This window comes from Tetranychus urticae, chromosome 2 (genome assembly GCF_039701765.1).
Source record: "Tetranychus urticae isolate SD_2017Ah chromosome 2, NJAU_TeUrti_SD_1.0, whole genome shotgun sequence".
In the NCBI taxonomy this organism is placed as follows: Eukaryota; Metazoa; Arthropoda; class Arachnida; order Trombidiformes; family Tetranychidae; genus Tetranychus; species Tetranychus urticae.
In genome coordinates, this window is record NC_142959.1 from 2,983,704 (window position 1) to 3,009,308 (window position 25,605).

The 25,605-nt window shown below is 32.1% G+C and overlaps 3 protein-coding genes and 2 long non-coding RNA genes across 6 annotated transcripts; 3 read left to right on the forward strand and 2 right to left on the reverse strand.

Moving 5' to 3' along the window:
- The first annotated feature begins 119 nt into the window (after nucleotides 1-119).
- LOC107363697 (tyrosine kinase receptor Cad96Ca) lies at nucleotides 120-9,425 on the forward strand. Its single transcript, XM_015930963.3, has 5 exons — nucleotides 120-781; nucleotides 6,544-6,594; nucleotides 7,161-8,555; nucleotides 8,647-8,769; nucleotides 8,948-9,425. Exons 1-5 carry the CDS (start codon nucleotides 452-454, stop codon nucleotides 9,335-9,337), a joined length of 2,289 nt encoding a protein of 762 aa, XP_015786449.2. The 5' UTR covers nucleotides 120-451; the 3' UTR covers nucleotides 9,338-9,425.
- LOC107363698 (uncharacterized) lies at nucleotides 2,896-3,693 on the reverse strand. The gene is made up of 2 exons (XM_015930964.3): nucleotides 3,416-3,693; nucleotides 2,896-3,179 (listed from the first exon to the last, which is right to left on the reverse strand). Exons 1-2 carry the CDS (start codon nucleotides 3,586-3,588, stop codon nucleotides 3,086-3,088), a joined length of 267 nt encoding a protein of 88 aa, XP_015786450.1. The 5' UTR covers nucleotides 3,589-3,693; the 3' UTR covers nucleotides 2,896-3,085.
- Nucleotides 9,426-11,521: 2,096 nt separating the features above from the next.
- Nucleotides 11,522-13,035, forward strand: LOC112538984 (uncharacterized). Its single transcript, XR_003082489.2, has 2 exons — nucleotides 11,522-12,005; nucleotides 12,368-13,035. It is a non-coding gene; the product is annotated as an uncharacterized LOC112538984 (long non-coding RNA).
- A 1,480-nt stretch (nucleotides 13,036-14,515) lies between these two features.
- On the reverse strand, nucleotides 14,516-17,583 carry LOC107363771 (uncharacterized). 2 transcript variants are annotated; one of them, XR_016199348.1, is made up of 4 exons: nucleotides 17,358-17,583; nucleotides 17,102-17,246; nucleotides 15,650-16,750; nucleotides 14,516-15,317 (listed from the first exon to the last, which is right to left on the reverse strand). It is a non-coding gene; the product is annotated as an uncharacterized LOC107363771 (long non-coding RNA). The 2 variants fall into 2 exon arrangements; XR_001568987.3 differs by having other exon boundaries at nucleotides 17,102-17,583.
- Nucleotides 17,584-17,720: 137 nt separating this feature from the next.
- On the forward strand, nucleotides 17,721-18,460 carry LOC107363769 (uncharacterized). The gene is made up of 2 exons (XM_015931040.3): nucleotides 17,721-17,998; nucleotides 18,227-18,460. The coding sequence occupies exons 1-2, from the start codon at nucleotides 17,826-17,828 to the stop codon at nucleotides 18,318-18,320; spliced, it is 267 nt and encodes an 88-aa protein (XP_015786526.1). The 5' UTR covers nucleotides 17,721-17,825; the 3' UTR covers nucleotides 18,321-18,460.
- The last annotated feature ends 7,145 nt before the right edge of the window (nucleotides 18,461-25,605 follow it).

A 25,605-nucleotide genomic window follows, 5' to 3' on the forward strand; every position in this document is an offset into this window, starting at 1 on the left:
CAAAATTTGCCCTCAAGAAAACCGGATCACTAAGACCATCCTACTTTACCTTCACTGTTAAACCTAGTCTAAATTAACCTCTAAGAAGTACTTCTCAACTCAATTATTATTTCAACTTTTCTTTTCTTCAACTGCATTCTCTCTCTCACTTTCCCTTCACTCATCGTCTGGTCCTTTCTTTGCCGAAATTGACCGCGCCAATAGCATTACCTCTTAAAGTCTGTTCTTCAATATTTACTTCTACAAATGAATGATGACCTTTATCATTAGTTTTTACCTCTACTCTTTTGATCTTACATAAGTTCAAGTTTTCAATTCTGATTTGTTTTTAATCTGTCTTATTGAACTGACCATTATCCAGCCATTTGTGGACTATAGTTATAAGTGTTAAACTAAAATATTTACATGTCTTGTGATGTAATTTTTTTGAATACAATCAACTCTACCAATCATGAAGGGCCATTGTTTCCATTGGATTACTAAATTTTCGCTACTTTTCATCCAAATTAATTGTTTCCTTCTAGTCTGGACTAATTTAGTTGATTCTTACGGTCGTTTACCTATTTTAAATACTCCACCATTGTTTGATTTTCAGCGTGATTGGATTATTGTTGAAACTGAACGACCTGGAAACAGAGTGACAATTGTAAGAGTAAATGATAATGAAAATGACTCGATCACTTTTTCAATAAGTCCAGGATTATATCGAGATGGATCCAAACACTTTGCCATCAACCCAACAAGTGGAGAAGTTACTCTTAAAGAATCATTCATTGGTCTTGTAAGTAAATCAATAATTTCTTGGTTTTGTGAAGTTACCCATTTTATTACAATTAACATTTTTTAACATCTGTAATCCAACAATCCAACCATAATTAAGCAAGAGTAATCATAATTTTCGATCCAATGCATTTTGGCATTGATTACTGAGATAGTTTGTCATCGACAAATTTGGATTAACTATTTTCATACCTGAGCCCTAAGCAAGTGCGACTGTTTTGTTTGTTTGTTATTTTGCGCTCTGTTTATGCAATTTTTCAGTTATGATTTAAAATGTATCAAATGATACCCATTAATCATCATTAAAAGCTCTATTTCTGATCCACAGGTAGATTATGTCTATTGAAATGAAAACACTTTGACCCTCCAACTGTACGCGTCCAACAAAAATGGATTCACATTTCATTTCATTTTATTACAATTGTTAGATCTATTCATGTGACTCAACTGATTATGATCAATCATTATCGTTAACTTTGCCCACCAATTTCACAGAAGCAAACTCTTTAATCTCATCCTATTGAGATCACTTGCTCATCAGTCCTTGAGTCAAATTTAATTCAAGATGTTACTATAAACAGATTTCTAGCCTCTGGTTATGCACTGTGTCATTGAGCGCTATTGAGTGCAATTAGATTTGCTGATGAATTTTTTGAACCTATTCAATGATCGACTTTATACGGAACAACACTCATAATATATTATTTAACAATCATATTGATATGGTTATCATGGTGAAATGTTTATTATTTTTTCAGTTAATAATATCTATGATTTCATTGATAATGTGATAATTGGTAAATTATGGGTCAAATTGAATGATTTTTATTCACACAGTTTATTGACAACTGGATTATGATTGCTATTGTGTAAAGAAGTTTACTTAAAGCGACAATCTAAATCTATTGTTGATGTTTTATCCCGAGCTCTGTTCATGATTCAAGCAACAATGAAGACAACAATTTAGAGAGTGTTTATATCATATTTTGATTCAACAACAAAAGATTTGTTGATGTTTGAGGTAATTTTTGACTGATTGATGTGATTAATTGGCATTTCTTTTTTTCTTCATTACAATAATAGTTGATTATGGTTATGTCAGCTTTTTCAATCTTTTTGACAATAAACATTTTTATCACTCATTAACTATTATTGATCATGGTCATGATGAAAAGCTGATGAATGATCAAGTTAAGCTCACTTTTTTACACCAAAAATGCACAGTTAACTATACTGTTTACCGAACCGTTTGCCATGTTAATCAACATTTTTTTCTGTTAATCTAATGAACAAAATAAATGGTTTCACGGTTGTGGTGCAAGTTTCTGGTGTGTGAGTTATTTATTCATTAATTGAGATGTCAAATATAAGCAAAGAGGTAATATAAAAAGTCCAAGGCGATATCACTTGTTATCAACTGGATTATTGTTGTTACCATGCATTGGATACAACAAGTCAAAGTCGTAACTGAGAAACGCTCGTTTACCTTAACAAAGCCAGACGATCAGCACTTGCAGCATTTACACTCTGGACCAGAGCAATCAATCAGATGAAATATTTGCCGATGATTTCTGGTGTTTTTGGGTTTCACAAAACACGTAAATACAATATAAATTTGCGTTTGAAACTGCAAGGACACTGTGTGACATAATTGACTGAAATTAGTTCACTCGATTTACTAACAAGATATTTGTACAATCACCCTCCAGATTCTGGAGTCCAGAAACTGTACCAATGTGGAAATAGCTTATTCTTACTATTCGTCGAGTTGCCTAGTTCCATGATTGTCAATCCTTTTTAATGGAACAAGTTCTCATTAGATTTTAATTTTTATAAATATTTCACGAACAAAACCTTATTAATCCGACTAAAAATTAACTGACATTAAATTTGATTAAACCGTATTTGTTATTAACTCCCTCTTAAAAGGGACCATTGAAAAAATTATGTAGATCTCTTTCTGGTAGATAACTCTATTGAGTTCAATTTACATCAGATGAAAATGAAAGTTTAAATTCGTCAATCTAGAAAATAAGACCAACGTGAGCAGGAAGATCACTTCATAACTGGTGCTATCTTTGAATCTTTTTATCGATTAATATATCTTGATACGCATTATATTCACTTATCAAACAATATTTTAATGAGATTTACAACTACTAATACATTGGATGTAATGCTGAAATGAAGAGTTCAATTCTAACAAATGAGTTTACAGTTGACGATTTTATGTGAAATAGAGTCATTGTACGAGCAGCATTATCTGGGAATAAGCAGAATCCATGTGTTCATTGAAACATTCACTTTAGTGACATTTTGCTTCAGGACAGCATTTGCAGCAATTACAGTTACCACCAGTTTTACATGCGGCTGTACTACAGCATTTACAGCAATCACAGCTACAAAAAGAGAGAAAAAATGAATTTATTATCTCAATAAAACAAAAAGTGTTTGTTTAGATAAATGGAGTGTAACAATTGTATGACGCATTATCTCATGATTAGGATAACAATTACATTATGATTTGATTTATGGAAGGAGGGAAGAAGACGAGAGTCATCTCTCTAATCACACAATCAGTCTAATGTTGTAATAATGAGAAAGTTGAATCAGTGATAAACTGAATTGAGCTTACCTTCCAGAGCCAGATTTAGCTGCTGAACAGCAGTTGCAGGGATCACATTTACAGTCTGGACTGCATCGTGAACCAGGACAATCAGCACAACAGGTACAATTATTACCACATCGGCAACCAGACGATTTTTCAGGTTGAGTTGAGGTTTTAGCACAGCAGCCACCAGTAGACATGTTTGATGTTGAAGAGTAACGTTGAGTTGAAACAAGTCAAAAAAAAGAGAAGAGTAAAAGGATTAGAGTTGTCAGGCCAATATCAGGTCACTTGAAATCGATGAAATGTTTGTTGATGGTTCCATATGCTTTTGGGTTTCATCTTAAATACAATTAAAAATTGCGTTTGACTGCAAAAATAAGATGACCGTGTGCAAAAAATCGTCTGCAAAAAAATCACTTGATATCAAGATGAAACAGGATGTGACAATAATTACATTGGTCCTTAGACCAAAGGGGAGTCCCATGATGGGGGGAAGTTTATAATCTTTACAGGTTTCCAGATTGTTCTGTTTCCCATAAATCCAATAAAATTATTATAAATCAAGATAAATTGAGCCATTAACAGTTTAACGCGCAATAACTCAAATTATTACGCTTTTTTTAAAGCATCTTATTGTCAAGCTACAGAAACTGAATTAAATATGGAGAAAATTAGAAAATTTTGGACTAAAGGTGATCGTAGTTTACCTTGTTCAACAAAACAACAAATTAATCTGTACGAAACTGAAACTGTTTGTTTCTTATTAGAGAAAGAAAGAGTTGAAAAATAAAAGATGATGTGTTCATTTTAACTCAAAAATGATAAGAAGGAAGATGATGACGACAAAGATAAAAACGTGGTTTGACCATAGAGAAAGACTTTTCGTCGTTTCTTTTCTCTTTCTTCGCATTCTTTGTCATCTTCATCTTCCTTCTTATCATTTTTGAGATAAAAGTAAGTTTAGCTAATAAAAATTGATAATGTTCAACTATTAAAAATGAAATCACTCGCAAAGTGATGAGTGTCAAGTTTAAATCTTGGTTAACTTGCAAAATAAACAGAATAGTGATTGCTTTTGCTTTTACAAAAAGACTGGTTAACCCGATTATTCATCTTACATCTTATGCTAGACTAGAAGAGGCACCATTTAGGCAAAGAAAACGGCTTTTTTTTGTTTTGTTTGATATCTTCCATCGGCAAATGATTTGATCGCAATGCGATCATCGCATTATCTCAACCAAATTTTATGACTAGCATCGTATGGCATAGGGCATTGCAGACGAAATTTGTTCCGTCGTACAGATGAGAACGGAAAGATTAAGATCTGAATGAAAAAGGTAAAAACTTAAGTCATATGTAACGCTCAGACTTCACTGTTATCAACAGTAGGCTAGTAATATGAAATTGAAACTCCTACGCTTATTTCTGGTAATCCTCATCAAAATTGGACAATTTCAAGTCTCAACCTGAATCGTTGTAAAGAAGAGAAGAGATGTGGAAACGAATGATGATAAAGAGGATGATAATGAAGATGATTATTATGATATGTGTACAAGAACGTTGAAACAAGGAGTAAAAGCAAATAATTTTAGTGTTACTTTTATATTTTCTTGCTCTTTAAATGGTTTCAACAAAGTGACAAAATGGATAAAAGGATATTGATATCAATTTAAGGAAGATGATCCCTTTTCAAATGATCATAATAGTGTGTCATAAATATCGATTGAAATTTACTGTTTCAAAAGATTCTCATGTTGTTACTATTTTACTTTCATCTCTTCCTTTCCATCTTCACAGAACAGAGTAAAATCAATCCAATTGATTACCAATGTGAGGTTTTCCTTTCTTCTTCTTCTTCTTCTTCTTCCCATCTACTCATCTCATTTCATCTCATTTTAGTTTACTTTTTTTCTTCTTTGTTTTCTTCTAATACAATTTAAAGAATTGAGTTTAAAAAGAAATTCATATAATAATTGAAATGAAACTAAGTTTTACCTCAATTGAATGGTATTAATTCAGAAGCTTTAACCATTTCCCATCTTCCATCTCTATCTATGCTTTCAGAACAGAACTTTGTCTTTGAAGTTTCCTAAACTCATTCTCTATCATAATTACAATCATCATCACCATCATAAATCCGACTCTCTATCAATATCACTTTCTACCTGTTTTGATATCTTCAAGAGCTTTCTAAGGATATCAACAAAACGTGATGTTAGTGTCTCGTGGCGATGGCTTTTTGGAAGCTAAGTCGTGCAAACAAGTAAACAGCTTACGAAGAAATTCAGTTCTCACCGAGCTTCTGATATTTAGCTTCTGTAGCCTCATGTGGTTATCATTTTTGCATTACGCATCTTTCTCTCTCTCTCTTTCCCTTACCTAGTCTATTTCTGTTTTCTTTGTCTATCTTAACTTACCTTTTGGCAGCTAAGCCTGGAGAGAAACTGGAATCCCAGTATTTTGATTGCTTTGAAACTGTTTGGAAAGGTATGAAGAGCGTGAAAGTGGAAACTATTTGCCCAACCTTCCTCCTAAACAGACCTCTAATTTACTTTCTAGATCCGGGTTCTAGTCAAACATCCAAAATGAAGCAGTGAAAACCAAAGATACGTAAGATGATGATTTCAATGAGCTCCTCCAAAGATGATTATGATGGAAAGGCCAAAATATTGATTTCGTTCGCTCTCTCTTTTTTCCTTTCTCGTCTTTTCGTCTTCCATCTCTTCACTCTTCTCTTTTTCCCTTCTTTCTCTCTCTCTCTCTTCTTCACTGTCTTCAAGCAGTATTGAAGACGATTTTCTTACTTTCTTCCCAACTTCATTATTGATTGTTTGTGTTGGGTTTGTTTGCAATTATCAATAAACATAATTGTATCTTGTTGAACTAGATATCTCGATGAAGGAAGAAAAGTAACTTTTATTCTCAGAATCAAATAGATTAATACGACTATTACTTATTAATTAACCTAAAGCTATTATTAAATTAATCGAAGAGGAATAAATTGTAGCTTTCATAAATCGGTTAGAGTTGGATTATTGATGATTAAAATTACAATATCTTCACTCACTTATATTGGCTTCAATCTTATAATAACTGAAACTCAAGTAAAGTTTTCTCTCAATTGAATTAATAATTTTTTCTTTTCTTTTTAGGCTGGTAAAGAGTTTTATTTAATGATAATTGCTGATGATGGACATCAAAAGGTAAATTGTGTTTTATTTTAATCAGTGTAATTGTTCAGCATTGAAAAAGTTAGAAGTTCAATGATTTTAACGCCAATAAAACACGCAACGAAACAGTTGTTTAGAGTAGTTAATATGGTTACGAATTGGCTAATCAAGAATCATCTGTTAAAAGACAATGGACTAACAGTCTGAATAAATTAACCTTAACTGATTAACTGCTGAGTATCACTGAAAACTCTATTGAATACAAGCATAATTGCATTAGATGAAGAGCTTAATTTGATTAAATTGAAGGGAACATGTTAAAGACTGTAGACATTTTGGTGATTTACAAGTTTAATTTAATAAACTGATGAATCCTCTTTTTACTTTAAATGCAAAACTCTTCATTTCTTACAAATAATCAAAAATTAGTTTGATTTTAGCTTATTTTGTTAGCCAGTTAAACTGTAAACTAATATCAAATCGCCGCTTTTTTCAAAAAATTGATGACCTTAGCTAGTTTTGAACGAAACTTTTATTAATTTAAATGAGTTTTATCTACAAATTATGATCTCTAATCTTAAATTTTTCATTGGTTACAGGCTAAAATAGAGGTTAGAGTTCGCATCGTCAATGAAGATTCATGGAGCGGTAAACAGGCCAAACCCTATCAAGGATCTAAAATTTCAATTAAGAACCAACAAGCTCAGCCTCACCCACTGGACAATAAACTGGAAAACAAGACCATTATTTTATCAACAATTGATGGTGAAACGTTAACCACTCCTAAATCATTTTATGGTAACATTTCAAACACCAGCGATCTGCCCAATAACAACAAGATCATCAATGCCCCAGACAAAAGTAGGAATGAGCAAACTATTGATGATAAAAATCACAAGACCGGTGACTCGAATGATGCTAATGGCAACAGTATTGAGCTGAATCTTGGCAGATTACCTGATGTCCATTCACAAATTCATCATTTACTTCGAGGTTCACCAATTTATCCCGGTTTACCTGAAACTTCATCAAATTTCATGAGATCATACCAGAGATCACCTTCTTTTCAAGATGATTCAATGTACCCAAAATTGACCACAAACTTGATTTGGCCTGTACTCGTTTTCCTGTCCTTTGGTCTAGCAATAGGGTTTGGATGTATCCTCTTATATCAAAGACATCGTCCACTTTTACCGTATGTAAACCAATCAATTAAAGGATCACTTCATGAAAACATTTCTCGTGAACCCAAAGTATCTGTCAATAAATCTGAATCGTCTGGAACAGGAATCAGTTCAATATCATTTTCAACTCGATCAACTGAATACGAACAAGATCACTTATTCATTGGTTGGCCTGAAGAGTATGAAAGACCTTTATCCTGTGGAGTTCATCATGATAATCAAATTTCTTTCAACAATACTGACATTGATAGACAGTTAGTCCAATCATCCAGAAACTCGAGACAAAAGGAGAATGTGATTAGCGAAAATGATGGAAGAATCAGATCGATTGATGATGATTTAGCTTCAGTTAAATTTGATTCATGGGAATATCCTCGTACAATGTTGAGGATGATTGATAGGCTGGGTGAAGGATGTTTCGGTCGTGTTTGGAAATGTGAAGCATATGATATAAAATTTCGTGAAGGAGCATCCATTGTGGCCGTTAAAGCACTCAAGGAAGGAGTCTCGTGCAAAGAGCGTCTTGATCTTGACAATGAACTGGAAATACTCAAAAAACTCAAAGCTCATCCAAATGTTGTCTCTCTACTTGGATGTTGCACTGAAAAAGAACCCAAATTTTTGATCCTTGAATATGTACCCTTTGGTACTTTACAAACTTATCTACGAAATCACAGAGGAGACTTTTTCAATAAAGTGCCTTCACTAGATGATTGCGGGACTGATGGCTCATCAGATGTTTTAGCCAAAGAGTTGCTTCTTTTTGCCTACCAAATAGTTAAAGGCATGGAACACATTGCTTCAGAAGGAGTAAGTAACAACTCTTTAATCAGACACAAGTTAACCTCACAAAAAGTACTTTAAATTAACTCGAAAAATTTATTACTATTTTTAAACACAGATAATTCATAGAGATTTAGCTGCTCGTAATATACTCATTGGAACCAATAAAACGTGTAAAATAACTGACTTTGGGTTCTCTCGTGAAATAAGCAGTGAATCAATTTACGAAAGCAAATCAGAGGTGAGAATTGCTTTTATCTTTATTTTTCTGACAATTTCGGCAAATGTGGATATCAATACAGTTCTTGGTATCTCGATGAGATAAAAAACACCGAAATGCCCGAAAACATTGTCTCCTATTTTGAAAACTGGTTAAACCCAAGTGTAATGATTGTAATTTTATTCTCGAATCATTTTAGGGTCGATTACCGATTCGCTGGATGGCTCCAGAAGCATTGAAAGATTACACCTTTTCAGTGAAAAGTGATGTTTGGTCATTTGGTGTTTTAATGTGGGAAATAGTGACCCTTGGATCAACTCCATATCCTGGTATGGATACGAAAGAGGTGATGAGAAAAGTTATTAATGGTTTTCGTCTTGAAAAACCTGACCACTGTCGACGGGAAATGTACAATATTATGTATTACTGTTGGGAAACGAGGCCCGCTTCAAGGCCTACATTTACCGAGCTTATTGATAAACTTGATAAATTAATTGCCAGTGAAACAGATTATATTCAACTTGATCGCTTTCCAGATCACTTATATTACAATATTATTGATACACCCTTGTCGGGTGAAAAATTGTAAATATCAATTCAAAAAAAAGTATGCTTTTGATTATATTTTGTAACAATAATATTTCCTATTTACCAAATAAAAGACTAATTTTCACCAATTTTTAGTCAAAATTTATTATCGGTCCGTGGCACCTTTCCTCCAGTTTAAAAATTGAGTTAACTTTGAGTTTTTGCTTTTCCGTTAGCCTGTCATCTAGGTGAACTACAGCCGAATAGAGTTGCTCGGTTTCAGTTTCGATAATCTAAATAATCGCCAATTTTTTCGGTATTATTCGATAGATAATTTTTCTCAATACCGACTCGGTAAGTCCCTCTGAACCAAAGATCAAAGGTTACTCTTTGGTAAACAATTTTAACAGAAGTTTTTAGTGCAAGTTTTTTATTTTTTGCTTTCAACCTTTTTTCCCATAGGTGGGTCATTAGAGCAGACTGATTGTAGTACATTGATTTTAAGCAACTTCATCACTTAATACAATGTCACAACAACGACAATCATCAAGTTTTTTTAGTAATTCAGTTTTAGAGATGCCTGAAATTTTTTTCAACTTGTTGCCTGATCAACTTGAAGACAGTTTGCTGGTGAGCGACATTTCGGAAGAAGGTAAATATTTTTTGGACCGATTCGCTTTTTCCTTCTCAACATTTAAGTTTATTTTTCAGACAATCAACTACCAATAGCAGCTGAACCACGAGGAATCCCCGATGAAGCAGCAAGAAGAAGCAAAAATCAGAGTTTTTACCAACACTCCTTTTTAATAGAATGGCTAGTGTCATCTATTGGCTAATATACAAGTTGTCTGGTATCGTCATTTCGTAGAAACTTTTGCGATGAAATAATTTCCTAAAATTCTGAAGGCTATTCTTTCCCGAAACAAGATATCTTTTAACTCAACACTAATGATTTTAATTGTCTTACTGAAAGGTTAACATTTCTAATAAGAATGTTTCTGATGCTGTGAATCTTCAATTAACTGGAGCAATATGTTTGAATCTAATTTCCACCATTTAAAAGGGAATCGTTAACGTCAATTTCATTAGCAAACAGTGAGTAAACAAAGGTTTACTCAATTATCTCAAGACTTATTTTTAAGGTAAATTAAGTTAATTTTTGTGTTTTTTTTTGTCTTATTTTCCCTTCTTTTCTGATCTTCAAATTGAGTCAAATTGGCTTTCTAGTTAATTTGTCTCAAATTGTAGCTGCAAAACTAAACCAGGAAACAACAAAAATCCCAAATTAATTTAACCTTCGAGTTGATAATTTGATTGAAATTGGCATTCTGAGTGGGGAAATCTCAGGAAAGTGAGAATCAAAATAGCAAAAGTCGTTTAAGCAAAGCTCATCCAAGACAGCTCTCATTTAAATCATCTCAAATTAAATTCCTTGTAATGATAATTTGAACAGATTAAATAGAGAAGTTCACAAAATTGAAAAATAAAATAAAATTGTGATTGCAGGTGATCACAGTCAGCATTCTGAATAACCAAAATATGCTCCGAAATACAGAATCTGCGTTTTAATTTAGAGTCTCTTTAGTTTCGCTCTTGAAAATATTGCTATTTAAATGTCACTGTTCCAGCCTTCTGAGTTTAAAGCTTGATTAGGAATTTAAAAATCAAAGCCTTAGGATGGATAAAAAGGGAACAAAAAAGGTCACATATTAAAACCTCTCAGCTTATTCACTGTCAATGTTTCATGATAATACAAAGATGATGATTTTATAATTTGTAATCCTGAAAATTAATGGCGACACATAATCATGTTGACAGATGAATGAATATAACCTGGTTTAGTGATAAAAACAAACATCCATTAACCAGATTAACCTGGTAAGAGTCAGAAAACAAAAGCCTTTGTATTATAAAATCTCATTTTGCAGTCTAAATTTCAAGGCATTCATTCATCAGCTTTTTCATTGAGGCAAAACAAAACAACTTTTCAACAATTTAATGTCTTCTAATTTACCAGTGAAATGAACAATAATTTAAAGTTGCCTGATTAAATTGAGGAAATCTATTCTGAAAATGCCACTAAACAAGATACAACAAGATACTTATGAAAAGGCAAGGAAATGTGACAACAAATATACTGAAAAAAAGGGTCGAGATTCCAGACAATGAAATGATAATGAAGAAGATGTAAAAAGATGATGAAAAGTTTTAAAGATATGAAAACGATGGATGAAGATGAGATGAAGATGAAAGTGATGGGAAAAGGGATAAAATGGTAAGAAAAGAAGGAAGGAAATTGTCATTATACAAGTGCTTATAAAGGGAAATGTTACTGTAAGAGTTTAACGTTGAAAGCTTAAATATCTTCAGTGACAAGTTTAAAGGCTGCATGATAAACTAGGTATTCATTGACATCATCATCATCATCATTTTCATCATTTTCATCATCTTCTTTGTCCTCTGTGAGTATATTATATTCAACTCAAATTTAGTTATCGATTGGCTTTGGTTGTCTTCATGCTGCCTTTCACTAACCAAGTCACCTTTTGTTTTTATCATTCCTCTTCATCTATCTTTTCAACCTTTTTTTCCCCTGTTTCCCTTTTCTCTTCATCATTACATTCCCCTGTAACTACACCATTCAATTCAAACCTTTTCATCTTCATCCTTTTTATATCATCTTCCTTTCATTATCATTCATGTTCCAAAGGAGTGATTCACTTTAATAGGTAAATAGCTTTTTGTGTGTTTCTTTGACTATGCTAAGGCCTAAGCCTATGCCTATGTGTTTATCCCTTATTCAATTGTTGTCTACAGTTTGACTATTTGTGTAGTTATTGATGTAGTGGATGATGATGATGATGAAGAGGATGAAAATTGTGAGCATGAAGATGCAGAATATGTGTAAGTTTCTGAAAAGATTTACCATGAAAAAAAGTTCCTATTAGGTTATTGTAATATTTTTACTTTCCTTTTGGGTTATGGTAATGAATCGCACAATGAAGCAACAATCTTTCCTTTAATAATACATCATGAAAATTTTAATTTTTAATTTTTGTTGTTTAAATTCTTGATTCAATTGATCTCATAGATTCCAAACATAATCTGTCCTGATAGTCAGTCACCTGACTTTTCACTCTGGATTTGACCCTGACTTAAAGTGGTATCAACCAGGAAAAGCACCAAACCATGGACAAAATCAGACCGATCTGGACGATTTCATGATGATTTTGTATATTAATAAAGAAAGATTTTGAATCTCGCTTGGAAATTTTTTCATGTTAAGGATCTAAAAGCTTGTTTCGCATTGATTATGGATGTAAAGGACTTGATAAAGTCGGTGTAATATGTTCAAGAGGCGACTTCATTGTCTTCCCATTCAAAAGTACAATTTTTGATTGAAGCTTTCTGATGAACTGATTAGATTATTCGGGTTGATTAATTTACACATTGTATCTATTTGCGACTCAATGCATCTTTAGTTCAACATTGGCTTTCCATCTTTTCCAACTCTTATTTGAACCTAATTTTCTTGATTCAATTTTTACTCTTTCGCCGATGGAAAGTCAACCAATTGTTGTTGTCAGACCTTAATCATTCTTGATTTGGTTGTAAAATTAAATTATCCAAGCTCACAAAGGACATCAATTTGGGCAATTAGATGAGCAAATCGTTTCATCAATTGTGTGTCTATTGCTATTAAAGAATAGGAAATGTAAATTATGATAACCATCATGATTACTATTAATAACAATGAAACATTTTGCTGCTCTTCTAATAACTATTTAGGTAATGAATGTATACGTTTCGTGATGATATTAAGTTTTAAGGGTAAGAATTGATCAATTCAAGTTTCCTCAGCATTCATTACCATTATAATAATGATTATTATCAATATGAAACACTGTAAGTGAAAAAAAACATCCAACAATCAATGATTAATCAATTTCCACAATTATACTTCGATATTTAACTCCAGAGTTGAAAGTTGAAGCAATCTTGATTTGATTGAAAATTGTACTTTAACCAAAGGCAATAAAAGTCCTTGCTATTGCAATTTCAGCTGAATGTTGAACTGAAAAATTGTAAATATAAATACAATTTCACTATTTAATAGTATTTGGTATTGAAATAATTGAATTAAATTATCTCCAGTTGATTATTTGACTGTTCAAATAAACTGTTTTGTTTGTATTTGCAATTGTTTTGTATTACTTCAAGAGATTCATTTACATCAAGTGTAAACCTTGACCCAAATGAACCAGTTTTCAGAGGCACTTTTTTTTCTGGTAAAAACAAAATCTGGTTCAATCTTAGTTTGCTTACCAGTTAATAAATGTTAGCTAGTGATTTAACTGATTAAACTTGTAATTGAACAACAGAAAAAGGATAAGCTTAAAAACATTGAAAGCTGTGAGTGCAAGTTGAATCATAAATGTAAAGCTTTCAAGTTTCAGTTGAACTGAGGTCAAGCTTTAATCAAGTTACACTTAGACTGTCCAGTTGAACCTGAAAGGCTAGTTAAAGTGATGGTTAAGAAGGAATGAAAATAATGAAATGTACTATTTGTTCAGTCACTGAATAATGTTTCAAATGTTACCAACTAAGCAAAGATGAGATGAAAAAACAGATGACTTGACAGTATGTTAAGCATTGTTTCATCCGATGAACAATCCTGAAGATAAAGTGAAGGGAAGAGTAGAAAAAAAATAATGAAAAGATGAAGATTAAGATGATTGTTTGGAGATGAAACCAGAAAAGGTAAGAACTGATAAAAGGAAGATGAAAAATGGTGAGTTATTCAGATCACGATATCACATTTGCTAATGATTTGAATCATGTTTACAATCAATTTATCCAACTATTCACACTTTATCTTCATTTAGATGATCCAGATTTCCTAGATCATCCTGGTTATCTTCATCTTTACCTTTACCTTTTCATCTGGATGATTATTTATCATGAAAAGATGTCTGTTTCTGTAAACTTGGGTAACAATGCTTTTTTTTGCTTTGGGTTTTACTTGTATCTTGCAAGACTCTGATCATGTAACATTGAAGGTTCAACTGGAAGATGAAAGGATGATGTTGATGAGTAATGGTGAAGATGAAGATGATAGCTTAAAGGATTCAATGGGTTTACATTGGTGGACAAGTAATTTCATTTGCAAGTATAAAACCATTTTTGTTTTTAGGTTGGTTGATTGAGAAAAGCTTGGACTTAACTTATCAAGTGAATGTTACAATCAAAATAAATGTTTAATCAATCAGGTTATCGATGAAGTTACAGATTGTAATCCAATGGTGAGACAAAAATGTCATTTAACAACAATTTCAAATGTTAATGTAAGGCTTGTTGTTGTCTGGTGTATAAAAAGGGTTACATTAAATAATGATAATTCAATGGATTTCTTCATGTTGGTTCAATGAAAATTAATGCGCAACATTTAACTATTAATATCATTGGAAATGGGAATCAATGCCAATAAATATTGACATTAGTTACATTTGCTAACATCGACATTGGACTTGGAAATGTTTTTACAATTAATACGATTGAATAGCAATTGAAAACTGACAAAAACAAATGTTGATTGCATGATGGTGATGCATTAATAATATCAACAATCATGTTGATATTGGCAGCTTTTCAGCTGACAAGAGTTTCCATAGCAATTACATTGTATTGGATATTTGCTATATTTAATTGCGACAATCCATGAAGGTTAAATTTGATGGTCATTAGTTAAAATAGCCTTTTGTGTCCATCAATAAGCTTGAAGCGATCTCTTTGTAAAAAGCTATTGAAGCTGCTCGGTCCATTGTAACTTGATAAGATGAAGCCACCATTGAAGATATTTTTGGGTTTGAAAAATTGGCGAAACAATGAGTTGCTATTATGTCCATTAATAAAGGCCACTGATGGTTGATTCGAGGTGAAAAGTTATTATCTTGATGATTCCCAATAGGATGAGAGGTACTTGTATTAATTATATAGTTGTATGAATGGCCAAACCAATTAGTCAAATTGAATATGATATTCTGAAAGATAAATCGGAATAAAGTTAGAATTGATTCGATTATTTTTAAAAGGAAATACCATGGATCTTGCCAAGCATATTTGTGTGTGTGTTTAACTGTTTGTTAGAAAACTAATGAAAAGAATGATTCTGCCAAGATAAATGTTGATCTTGCTATTATTAATAATAGAATGTTGATATTAATAATTAAATCAATAGATGATATTTCCAGTTTTCAACTATTTTTAGGATTTTCAATTCCTATTGAGTAAATGCATTAACTTTCATCTGTTGGAAGACGAAATAATTCATGAAAATGGTTTCTTTTTGAAAAAAAGATTTGAATGATTTTACCTGCCAGTCAGCCTTTAAAGTAACAATTGTATCGAGAATGAATCGATAATGGCAATTTCCAACTTGATAAAGAATCGGCTTTATGTTGGTGATGATGATTATAATTATGATAGAGAATGAGTTTAGGAAACTTGAAAGCAAAGTTCTGAATTGAAAGCTTAGATAGAGATGGAAGATAGGAAATGGTTAAAGCTTCTGAATTAATACCATTCAATTGAGGTAAAACTTAGTTTCATTTCAATTATTATATGAATTTCTTTTTAAACTCAATTCTTTAAATTGTATTAGAAGAAAACAAAGAAGAAAAAAAGTAAACTAAAATGAGATGAAATGAGATGAGTAGATGGGAAGAAGAAGAAGAAGAAGAAGAAAGGAAAACCTCACATTGGTAATCAATTGGATTGATTTTACTCTGTTCTGTGAAGATGGAAAGGAAGAGATGAAAGTAAAATAGTAACAACATGGGAATCTTTTGAAACAGTAAATTTCAATCGATATTTATGACACACTATTATGATCATTTGAAAAGGGATCATCTTCCTTAAATTGATATCAATATCCTTTTATCCATTTTGTCACTTTGTTGAAACCATTTAAAGAGCAAGAAAATATAAAAGTAACACTAAAATTATTTGCTTTTACTCCTTGTTTCAACGTTCTTGTACACATATCATAATAATCATCTTCATTATCATCCTCTTTATCATCATTCGTTTCCTCGATTAATCCTTTCAGTCCTTCTTTTAAAGAGCCTCTGGAGATGTATTTGGGTTCAGCTTGACTTTGTCCAGCAAACATCAAATAACCTAACTGGAGAACCCATGATCAAGGTTACAATTCATTGGGTGATATTGGTCAGTCCAGAGATGTCCACAGCACCAGTCAGCCAAATCATTTTGGTGAATGAGACGTCGCTCAAGAATGATAAGATAAAAGCAAGTGAAAGTGAGAAAAATAAAAATAAGATTCATTTAAAGAAATATAAACATCAAAGGCTCAATGATTTTCGGGGAACCAATGTAGACATTTAGGAATCGATAATATTGAACTGTCCTTCATGTATCACCACCAAGATATCAGCTTACTCAATGGGAACGTTCACTTGGATTAGGGTGAGGAAAGGAGGCAAAGCAGAAAATAAATAAGTAAAAATGAACATGATGAAGTATGAAAACTCAATGAAAAGCTTTTGTTTACTTTTTTCACTCTTTTGCTCTTTCATCTTTCTTGCTCTAGTTTTTACGAGTAAATATTGTCAATAGATTCTCTCTAATAACAAAAGAAATGAATCAATCTGAACACAATTGTTTGAATTATTGTAAAATAGTAAGATACTGATAACAAAGATAATCAAGTTGAGCGTATCAGAATACATGTCAACCTTTTCAAAAATCATCATTTCTATTCTCTCACTTCATCATTCACTTTATTTTCAGTTCATCCACAACTTACCTTGTCTTATTTTGATGAATATTTGCCAGAGGAATCCAAGACAAGTGTCAATTTCCTATCAATCATTCTAATCAATGGAGTAATCCGAATGCATTGTCATCATTGTGTTTGGAGTGAGGAGTGTTTGAAGAAAAACCAAAGAAAACTGCAAAAACAAAAATCAAGATAAAAATGCACCAACAATGAGTTCTGTTTGATCCAATGATTAGGCTTAAATCCTTCTCTTGAACTCAGACTTATTTAAAATTTGAATTACCCAAAGAAAGCAAAAAGGCATTAAAAGAAACAACATTCATGAATAAAAGCAAAATGACTAAAAAGTTGACTGAAAGATGTTATCTTTGCTGACAAATGAGGTTGAAACAAAACAAATGTCCGATGATGAAACCAAATGAAATTGGCGCTTCTTTTGCTTGCCTGTTAGAAATTTGATTTTTCATAATTTTGATAACCATAGTGACAAATGGTTTAACTTTATCAATCTTGTTTCCATCTTGATATCAAGTGATTTTTTTTGCAGACGATCTTTTGCACACGGTGATCTTATTTTTGCAGTCAAACGCAATTTTTAATTGTATTTAAGATGAAACCCAAAAGCATATGGAACCATCAACAAACATTTCATCGATTTCAAGTGACCTGATATTGGCCTGACAACTCTAATCCTTTACTCTTCTCTCTTTTTTCACTTGTTTCAACTCAACGTTACTCTTCAACATCAAACATGTCTACTGGTGGCTGCTGTGCTAAAACCTCAACTCAACCTGAAAAATCGTCTGGTTGCCGATGTGGTAATAACTGTACCTGTTGTGCTGATTGTCCTGGTTCACGATGCAGTCCAGACTGTAAATGTGATCCCTGCAACTGCTGTTCAGCAGCTAAATCTGGCTCTGGAAGGTAAGCTCAATTTATCAGTGACTCAGCTTTCTATTCATCACAACATAACTTTAATTGTGTGATTAGAGAGCCAACCCTAATCACTTTCATTCCTTCTCCTTCTTCCTTTCTTCACTCCTTCTATCAATCAAATTGTATTGTAATTGTTATCCTAATCATGAGATAATATCGTTATACAATTATTTCAATCCATTTATCATTTATTTTTGTCTTCTCTCTTTTTTGTAGCTGTGATTGCTGTAAATGCTGTAGCACGGCTGCATGTAAAACCAGTGGTAACTGTAATTGCTGCAAATGCTGTCCTGAAGCAAAATGTCACTAAAGTGAATGTTTCAATGAACACATGGATTCTGCTTATTCCCGGATATTGGCTCTTACAATGACTATTTTCCCATAAAATCGTCTAAATGAATTTACTGTAAACTCAATTCTTAGAATTAAACTTTTTATTTCAGCATTGCATTCAGTGTCGTAGTAAATTTCATTCAAAAAATACATTCATTTATTTTTTGATAAGGGAATATAATGCGTATTAAGATATTTTTTTGCGATTTGTATATCAAGTGGATGATTTGCAGTCGGTTTTTAGGATTCAATTCTGATATCATCGAAAATAGCTTTTGTTTTTATTTTTTCAGTAAAAATTCTGGTTAATTAAAATATTGTAAATCAGACGAGCGTTTCTCAGTTACGGCTTTGACTTGTTGTATCCAATGTATGGTAACAAAAATAATCCAGTTGGTAACAAGTGATTAATTGGCAACATTGTTGATTAAATAAATCTATTCCATATTAATGTATCTTTCCCTTTCTATTTTGTCTCGCCTTGGACTTTTTTATATTACCTCTTTGCTTATATTTGACATCTCAATTAATGAATAAATAACTCACACACCAGAAACTTGCACCACAACCGTGAAACCATTTATTTTGTTCATTAGATTAACAGAAAAAAAATGTTGATTAACATGGCAAACGGTTCGGTAAACAGTATAGTTAACTGTGCATTTTTGGTGTAAAAAAGTGAGCTTAACTTGATCATTCATCAGCTTTTCATCATGACCATGATCAATAATAGTTAATGAGTGATAAAAATGTTTATTGTCAAAAAGGTTGAAAAAGCTGACATAACCATAATCAACTATTATTGTAATGAAGAAAAAAAGAAATGCCAATTAATCACATCAATCAGTCAAAAATTACCTCAAACATCAACAAATCTTTTGTTGTTGAATCAAAATATGATATAAACACTCTCTAAATTGTTGTCTTCATTGAATCATGAACAGAGCTTTGTTGAACTTTTTCACAATAGCAATCATAAGTCGTAAATAAACTGTGTGAATAAAAATCACCCAATTTGATCCATAATTTAACAAATTATCACACTAAGAATAGAATCATAGATTTTTGCCGAAAAATATAAACATTCCATCATAATCATTATCAGATTGTAAGGTCTCTTCAGGGATGAGGAATAGAGACTTACAACTGAGATCAGTTTCTCAATAACTTTAAGTATAATCAACGTTGTTAATCAATTTGAGGTTAAATTATTTTATTTCAGTTGAGGTGTCTAAGTCACCAGTAAATCAAACGTTAACACAAGAGCACAGGTAATAAGTAATTAGACTTATTTTTAAGTAAATTAAGTTGATTATGATGAGCACAGTATTGAGAGAATACCCTCTTCAATCAATTAACAATTTGTTGATCACAGTTTTAAAGAGAGAGAGAGAGAAAAACATAATCTAATCTGTTGGTCAAATTGACCAGTATTTATATTAAGTAAAGAGGAAAAGGAAGAAAAGCTAAACATGTGATATTAAACTAATGGGGGTTGACATTGAATTACAAACTGTAAATTAAGAGAGGCAAAAAGTAGTGTCGATCCCTTACAGATGCCCCCACTAAGTCGCAATCGGTCCTTCATTAGGTTCGAGGGCGGCAAAGGTAACGAAATTTTGCCTCATTAAACTTATAAGGGATTGGACGGTCATGGTTTGGTATTGGTTCGACGAAATTGGTTTCATCATAAGATCTATTATTCAGTTTTTCTTGTCTTCGAGTTTTTGACATGTAATGTTTCAAAGCAACATCATTTTTCAAAGGGTTTGGCCAATCATCAATGTAATTCATAATGTCATTAATAAGTCCAGACATGTAATGATTTTTTGGATAAACATAACCTTGGTAGAGTCCGTGGATTCTTACTGGTTGTGTGCTGGTCCATTTGATTCTAGTTTGTTCAATTCTTTGGTAGTCGATCAAATATAAATACATTGTATAAGCAGCATCAACCAATGAAGAGTGTTCTCTGGATTGAGTGATCTTACCAAAAAGCGTAAATATACAATATTTCAATCCTAATTGTGGTGAATTAGATCTACAATTATAATAACTCGAGATACAAATGATTCTTGGAAGTAGATAATCATGATCATTTGGATTTATGAATAGGTTTTTGAAGTCCTGAGCTTGACCTGACACAATAATTCGCTTATATTTCCTCAATATCGTGATGATTCGTTTACGGACATGGTAAAATGTTGGTGCATATTTTAACTGAACCCATGTAATGTTATGATGTTCAGTCATAAAGTCTTCAATTGCTGATTTTGGATGTTTAATGAATTCATTAAATATGATTTCTCCTGATGAATCAACGATAGAAATCCAACATGGAACTTGTATTTTGGACGTTTGATTGGAAGAAGTTTTTACTCTCAGTGTTAAGTTTTCAATATCAATTGAACAAGCATTTAAACTATCTTGGTGAAGCTGGACATTATTTTTCGCTATTAACCAAGCAAAGTGTTGTGGAGGTTTGATCATCTCTAGCTGTTTAACACAAAATTCAGCTTTAATCGAATCGTAAGCAACATCACGTCTTATTCTGGTTTTCTTATTTCGTTCAACTGAGTGTCTTCTTTGGTAATCATGAAACTTTCTTTTTAAAAGATCACTGTATTCCATTGATTGTTTAGTTTTTGGACCACTTTTGCTATCTGGTTGATAAGCATCGAGATTTGTGGACAAAACATCATCAATGTCTTCAATTTCAATATCTGTAATTGCAGGTTTACTTATAACTGATTTAACTTGAATTTGGTTTGGTTCATGATTAATTGGGTGAGTGATGGAGCTTTTCATTTGTTTTTCATTAACATCATTATTATTCATGATTGGTTTATTCCAATCGCCCCAATCAACAATGGAATAACATTCTGAAGCAACTGAACTCGATTCTCTCACTCGTTTACTTGGACGGTCGTTGTTGATACATTTGTTTGCATTTGTTGATGGGTATGAATAAGAAGGTCGTTTAACTTGTTGATTATTAATTTGCTTAGCAGAATTGGCTCTTTTTTCATCGATTTGCTTTTGAAGGCCTTCGATTCTTTCCTTTTGTTGAATTAAGTTTTTATGTTGTCTTTCAAATGAACTTATGAAGGTTTGCTTATATACATCTTGAGCCGTTTGATTACAATGGTTTTCATCTCCAGTTGTTATTGTTGATAAAAACTTTACCATCAAGTCATCTTGCTTGAGTATTGGGTCCATAATGTTGATGAAAGTGTCAGCAATGTACGATTGATCAAATTTGAAGACATTTGATTGCAGTTTACAGTTACTAATGTGGTCAATCATTAATGAATAAAATCTCTTTTCTTTACAGTTATTGTAGATACAATTAACTGTTATTATTTCTGAGTCAAATTCACGATCTGATGATACTCTTTTCAAGATTTGTTGACTGTTACAATTATGACTTATACAATTGAATGCTAAATTTTCCAAATAGCTATCATTGATTCCCAGTATTGATTCATTTTTAGTTATTTTGTTGACAATTACCATGAAATGTGAACATAATTTGCAATAAAGTCGATCACAATTGTAACATTTATAAGGTTCAACAGCTAATTGGTCGCAAAGATTGCACAAATTTTTGGTTATACCGAGTCCAGGATCGTTATCAATGGTAAAACCAGGCTTAAGCTTAACAATATTGAATGCTGAAAGCATAATGACTGAGGTCCAAATGTTTCTTCGTCTTTGTTTGCTTCTTTTTGAGCCATTTGTCTGAATCGAGATACTTGAGCTGCTGTAAAACCCATTTCAAACAATGTTTCTTCATCTAAATCAATATCATCATCAATTTCAGACAAAACTAGATTTACTATATTATCTTCAGTAATTTTATAGTTTCGTAAACGTTTTATACTTTCAGGTGTTTCTAGCCATTTTTTATCAAATACAAGTTCTAGGTTCCATTCACCAACTGTATTAATTGATTTATGATAAATGGCATTTGTTCTCAATGCTTGTTTGACTTGACCAGTTACATAGTTTATCTTCATTGATGGTGGCATGTTGAGACCGAGAACTTGTGCTGTTTCTCTTTTAACAGTTTCTGATGATAAGTAATCTTTTACAGTTGCCATATTTGGTTTGATTGATACTATTGATGTATCTTCAACGCTATCTTCAAGAGTAGGAAACTGAGAAAATGACCAAAGCGAATCTAAATTAGTTTGATCAATGATGAAAGCCTCGATTGTTTCAAGATGTAAGCAGGAATGAATATAGTTGCTTAGTTTTCAATGTTGTACCAAGGTTAAATAAAGGTTATAACAGAACTTAATGTTGAACCCAATTTACAACAGAACCAGATTTATAGTTGATCAGCTTTATCACATTTGAGAGCATACGCTCTTCAATTCAACGAAATGACGATTTGAAGAACAATATTGATACTAAATTTGAAAAAGCAGGAACTAGTTATCGAGGTCTGATGTTGGTTAGGTTTAATCGTAAGATTCTGACGAACGAGTTGATTGTGTTAATGACAAATCTTTATTTATGAGAGAATACTCTCCTCAAGGTTTAACGGTGAAGATTCAGCTTTTGTTTAGTAATTTTGTTGATTAATCTTCACTAGGTTTTGAGAGAAACTCTCTTCAATTTCAGTAAAACACGATAATGGTACACAATTAACTGGTTCGATTTCAGAGTAGCATCCTCGCCATTTGTAAGGTCTCTTCAGGGATGAGGAATAGAGACTTACAACTGAGATCAGTTTCTCAATAACTTTAAGTATAATCAACGTTGTTAATCAATTTGAGGTTAAATTATTTTATTTCAGTTGAGGTGTCTAAGTCACCAGTAAATCAAACGTTAACACAAGAGCACAGGTAATAAGTAATTAGACTTATTTTTAAGTAAATTAAGTTGATTATGATGAGCACAGTATTGAGAGAATACCCTCTTCAATCAATTAACAATTTGTTGATCACAGTTTTAAAGAGAGAGAGAGAGAAAAACATAATCTAATCTGTTGGTCAAATTGACCAGTATTTATATTAAGTAAAGAGGAAAAGGAAGAAAAGCTAAACATGTGATATTAAACTAATGGGGGTTGACATTGAATTACAAACTGTAAATTAAGAGAGGCAAAAAGTAGTGTCGATCCCTTACAAGATCATCATATCAATCTGATAGTTAAATAGCATGCGATGCTTGTTGTTCAAAAGTCGTCACTTGAACAAGTCTAACAAATAATTCAAAATTTTGAACATTACAACGAATTTGAGTAGATAATTGATTCGACCAACAGAAACTTGGAATACAATGTCAGTGTATAAACACGTTTCTTCGTAAATTGAACGTAACTCCCTGTATAAGTATTTTGCGCCTTGATTTATGCTCACCATTAATCTTAGCTAGACATGAAGACAATTAAGAATAAAAACGAAGATATTCCTGGAATCATTATGGAACTGGCCTTTACCACTGTGAATCGATTTAAGACAGAAGAAACCAAGTTCCGCTCCAATTGGTTTCAACAATACGACTCTGTAAACTACATTAGCCATTTCCCTTTTAGTTCACAGTGAATAAACACTTGGACCATTTGATAGTCATCATCACCATCATCCACATTTTGTATCTTCATTTCTCATCACTCTTTGTTTGTTTAAGGAGGATGTTAAAAAACTTTTACTTTACTTGTTTCATGGAGAGATTCATGACTCTGAAAGTCTAATGAGAGTCTGCAAGAAAAGATGAAAAAGAGTTAAATTAAAGTTAAGACAAAATTGAGAAGAGGTGAAAATACATTAACCAACACAACATAAGTACAGTATTGATCAGGGTTAAGTTAACAAAATCGAAGGTTTTTTTCATAGTCGCCCTTTAACAATAAATCAAAGTACCAATAGAATCGAACATTATTTTATTCAGTTTGTTATTGAGTTTTTTTCGCATCTCTACAGACTAGATATAATCGAGATGTCGACACCTGAAAATTAACTTGAATCTGACCCTTTTTTGTCTAATGTTAGCCTAATGGTTAGCATTGGCGATAAGACTGTCAATCTTCATAGATTGTAGCGTTGGGTTTAGCGCTTGAATTTTGCCAAGTTCCGAAGTTAGGGCGACACACACAAGTGCTTACTCAGGGTAAACCTGGACTAACCAATTCTCTCTTCCTGGTGGGTCTCCAGCTGGATGGGTAGGTAAAACACCTAACGTTAGGTAGCAAGGGATAGACGTTGCCTCAAAAGCTGTCTGTCCACATGAGCAAGAAGTTAGCTTAACCCTGACCACTATTGTTGTATGTAAAAAGTGCTTCTATTATTTCAACAGAAACTCCAATTGTCACGCATTCTCCACCATCATGGTTTATTGATCCATTGATTATGCAATTGTTATTCATTTAAATTGATCCAATTGATTCGAGTAAACAAACTAAACAGTTGCACTCGTAAATAGATGAAGTTTCAGTTCAATTAGATTGCATAGAGAGTGAAATCATTGACAAACCTGAACAAAAATAACGTATGATCAAATTTCCTGGTAAAAAATAGAGAACTCGTAACTAGTAATTATACACCTTTAACTCAAAGTCCAAATAAACCACAAAATGTAACAACATAATGATAAAGTTGATTAAAATTGAAATAAAAGACTGCTAATTATCCACAAACTGAAAATGACTAATTAATAAACCGTTGGATTGAAATAAAATACTCGATCCATCTTGATACAGATATCAATACTTTTCACGTAAGCGTCTCTTAAAATAGCTTATTTTCACTATTCAACCATTAAAATCTTAATTAATTTTTTTTGCAATCTTTAATTCGTTAATTGTATCCTATTTCACATTCATGGGTTAAACAAGACCAGTGTATATAATAAACATGGAGTGATTAAGCTTGAAATTGACTGTAATTTATTTGACTCGATTCAAACTCAGATTCAATTTTACTTGACTTCACTCTATCATTTACTCGTCTAATTGTGGTTTAGTTAATTGAAACTGTGGGATATTAAGGTTAACTTGAGGATAGAAAAAAAAGATTTCAATGAAACGTAATTCACAAAAGAGGTGATAAAAATAAGATGTCTAACAAGTCTAACTGTGCATTAAAAAGCACCAAGCATACCGTAAATACCAATTATCAATTGAAGCGCAAAGTTTAACAATTCAATAGGCCATGTATATTATCATATGATTATCATTGTAATAAATCTATTAATACATATATTATTATGGATTCATTCAATTCGTTAACTCTTCATCAACATCATCACATTAC

Excerpts from the sequence above, each read along its gene's own strand:
- LOC107363697 (XM_015930963.3), top strand. The coding sequence starts at position 452 with ATGAAGGGCCATTGTTTCCATTGGATTACTAAATTTTCGCTACTTTTC. Across the intron at positions 782-6,543 it reads AAGAATCATTCATTGGTCTT|GCTGGTAAAGAGTTTTATTT; the intron begins GTAAGTAAATCA and ends TTTTCTTTTTAG. Across the intron at positions 6,595-7,160 it reads CTGATGATGGACATCAAAAG|GCTAAAATAGAGGTTAGAGT; the intron begins GTAAATTGTGTT and ends CATTGGTTACAG.
- LOC107363698 (XM_015930964.3), bottom strand. The coding sequence starts at position 3,588 with ATGTCTACTGGTGGCTGCTGTGCTAAAACCTCAACTCAACCTGAAAAA. Across the intron at positions 3,180-3,415 it reads GCTAAATCTGGCTCTGGAAG|CTGTGATTGCTGTAAATGCT; the intron begins GTAAGCTCAATT and ends CTCTTTTTGTAG.
- LOC107363769 (XM_015931040.3), top strand. The coding sequence starts at position 17,826 with ATGTCTACTGGTGGCTGCTGTGCTAAAACCTCAACTCAACCTGAAAAA. Across the intron at positions 17,999-18,226 it reads GCTAAATCTGGCTCTGGAAG|CTGTGATTGCTGTAAATGCT; the intron begins GTAAGCTCAATT and ends TCTTTTTTGTAG.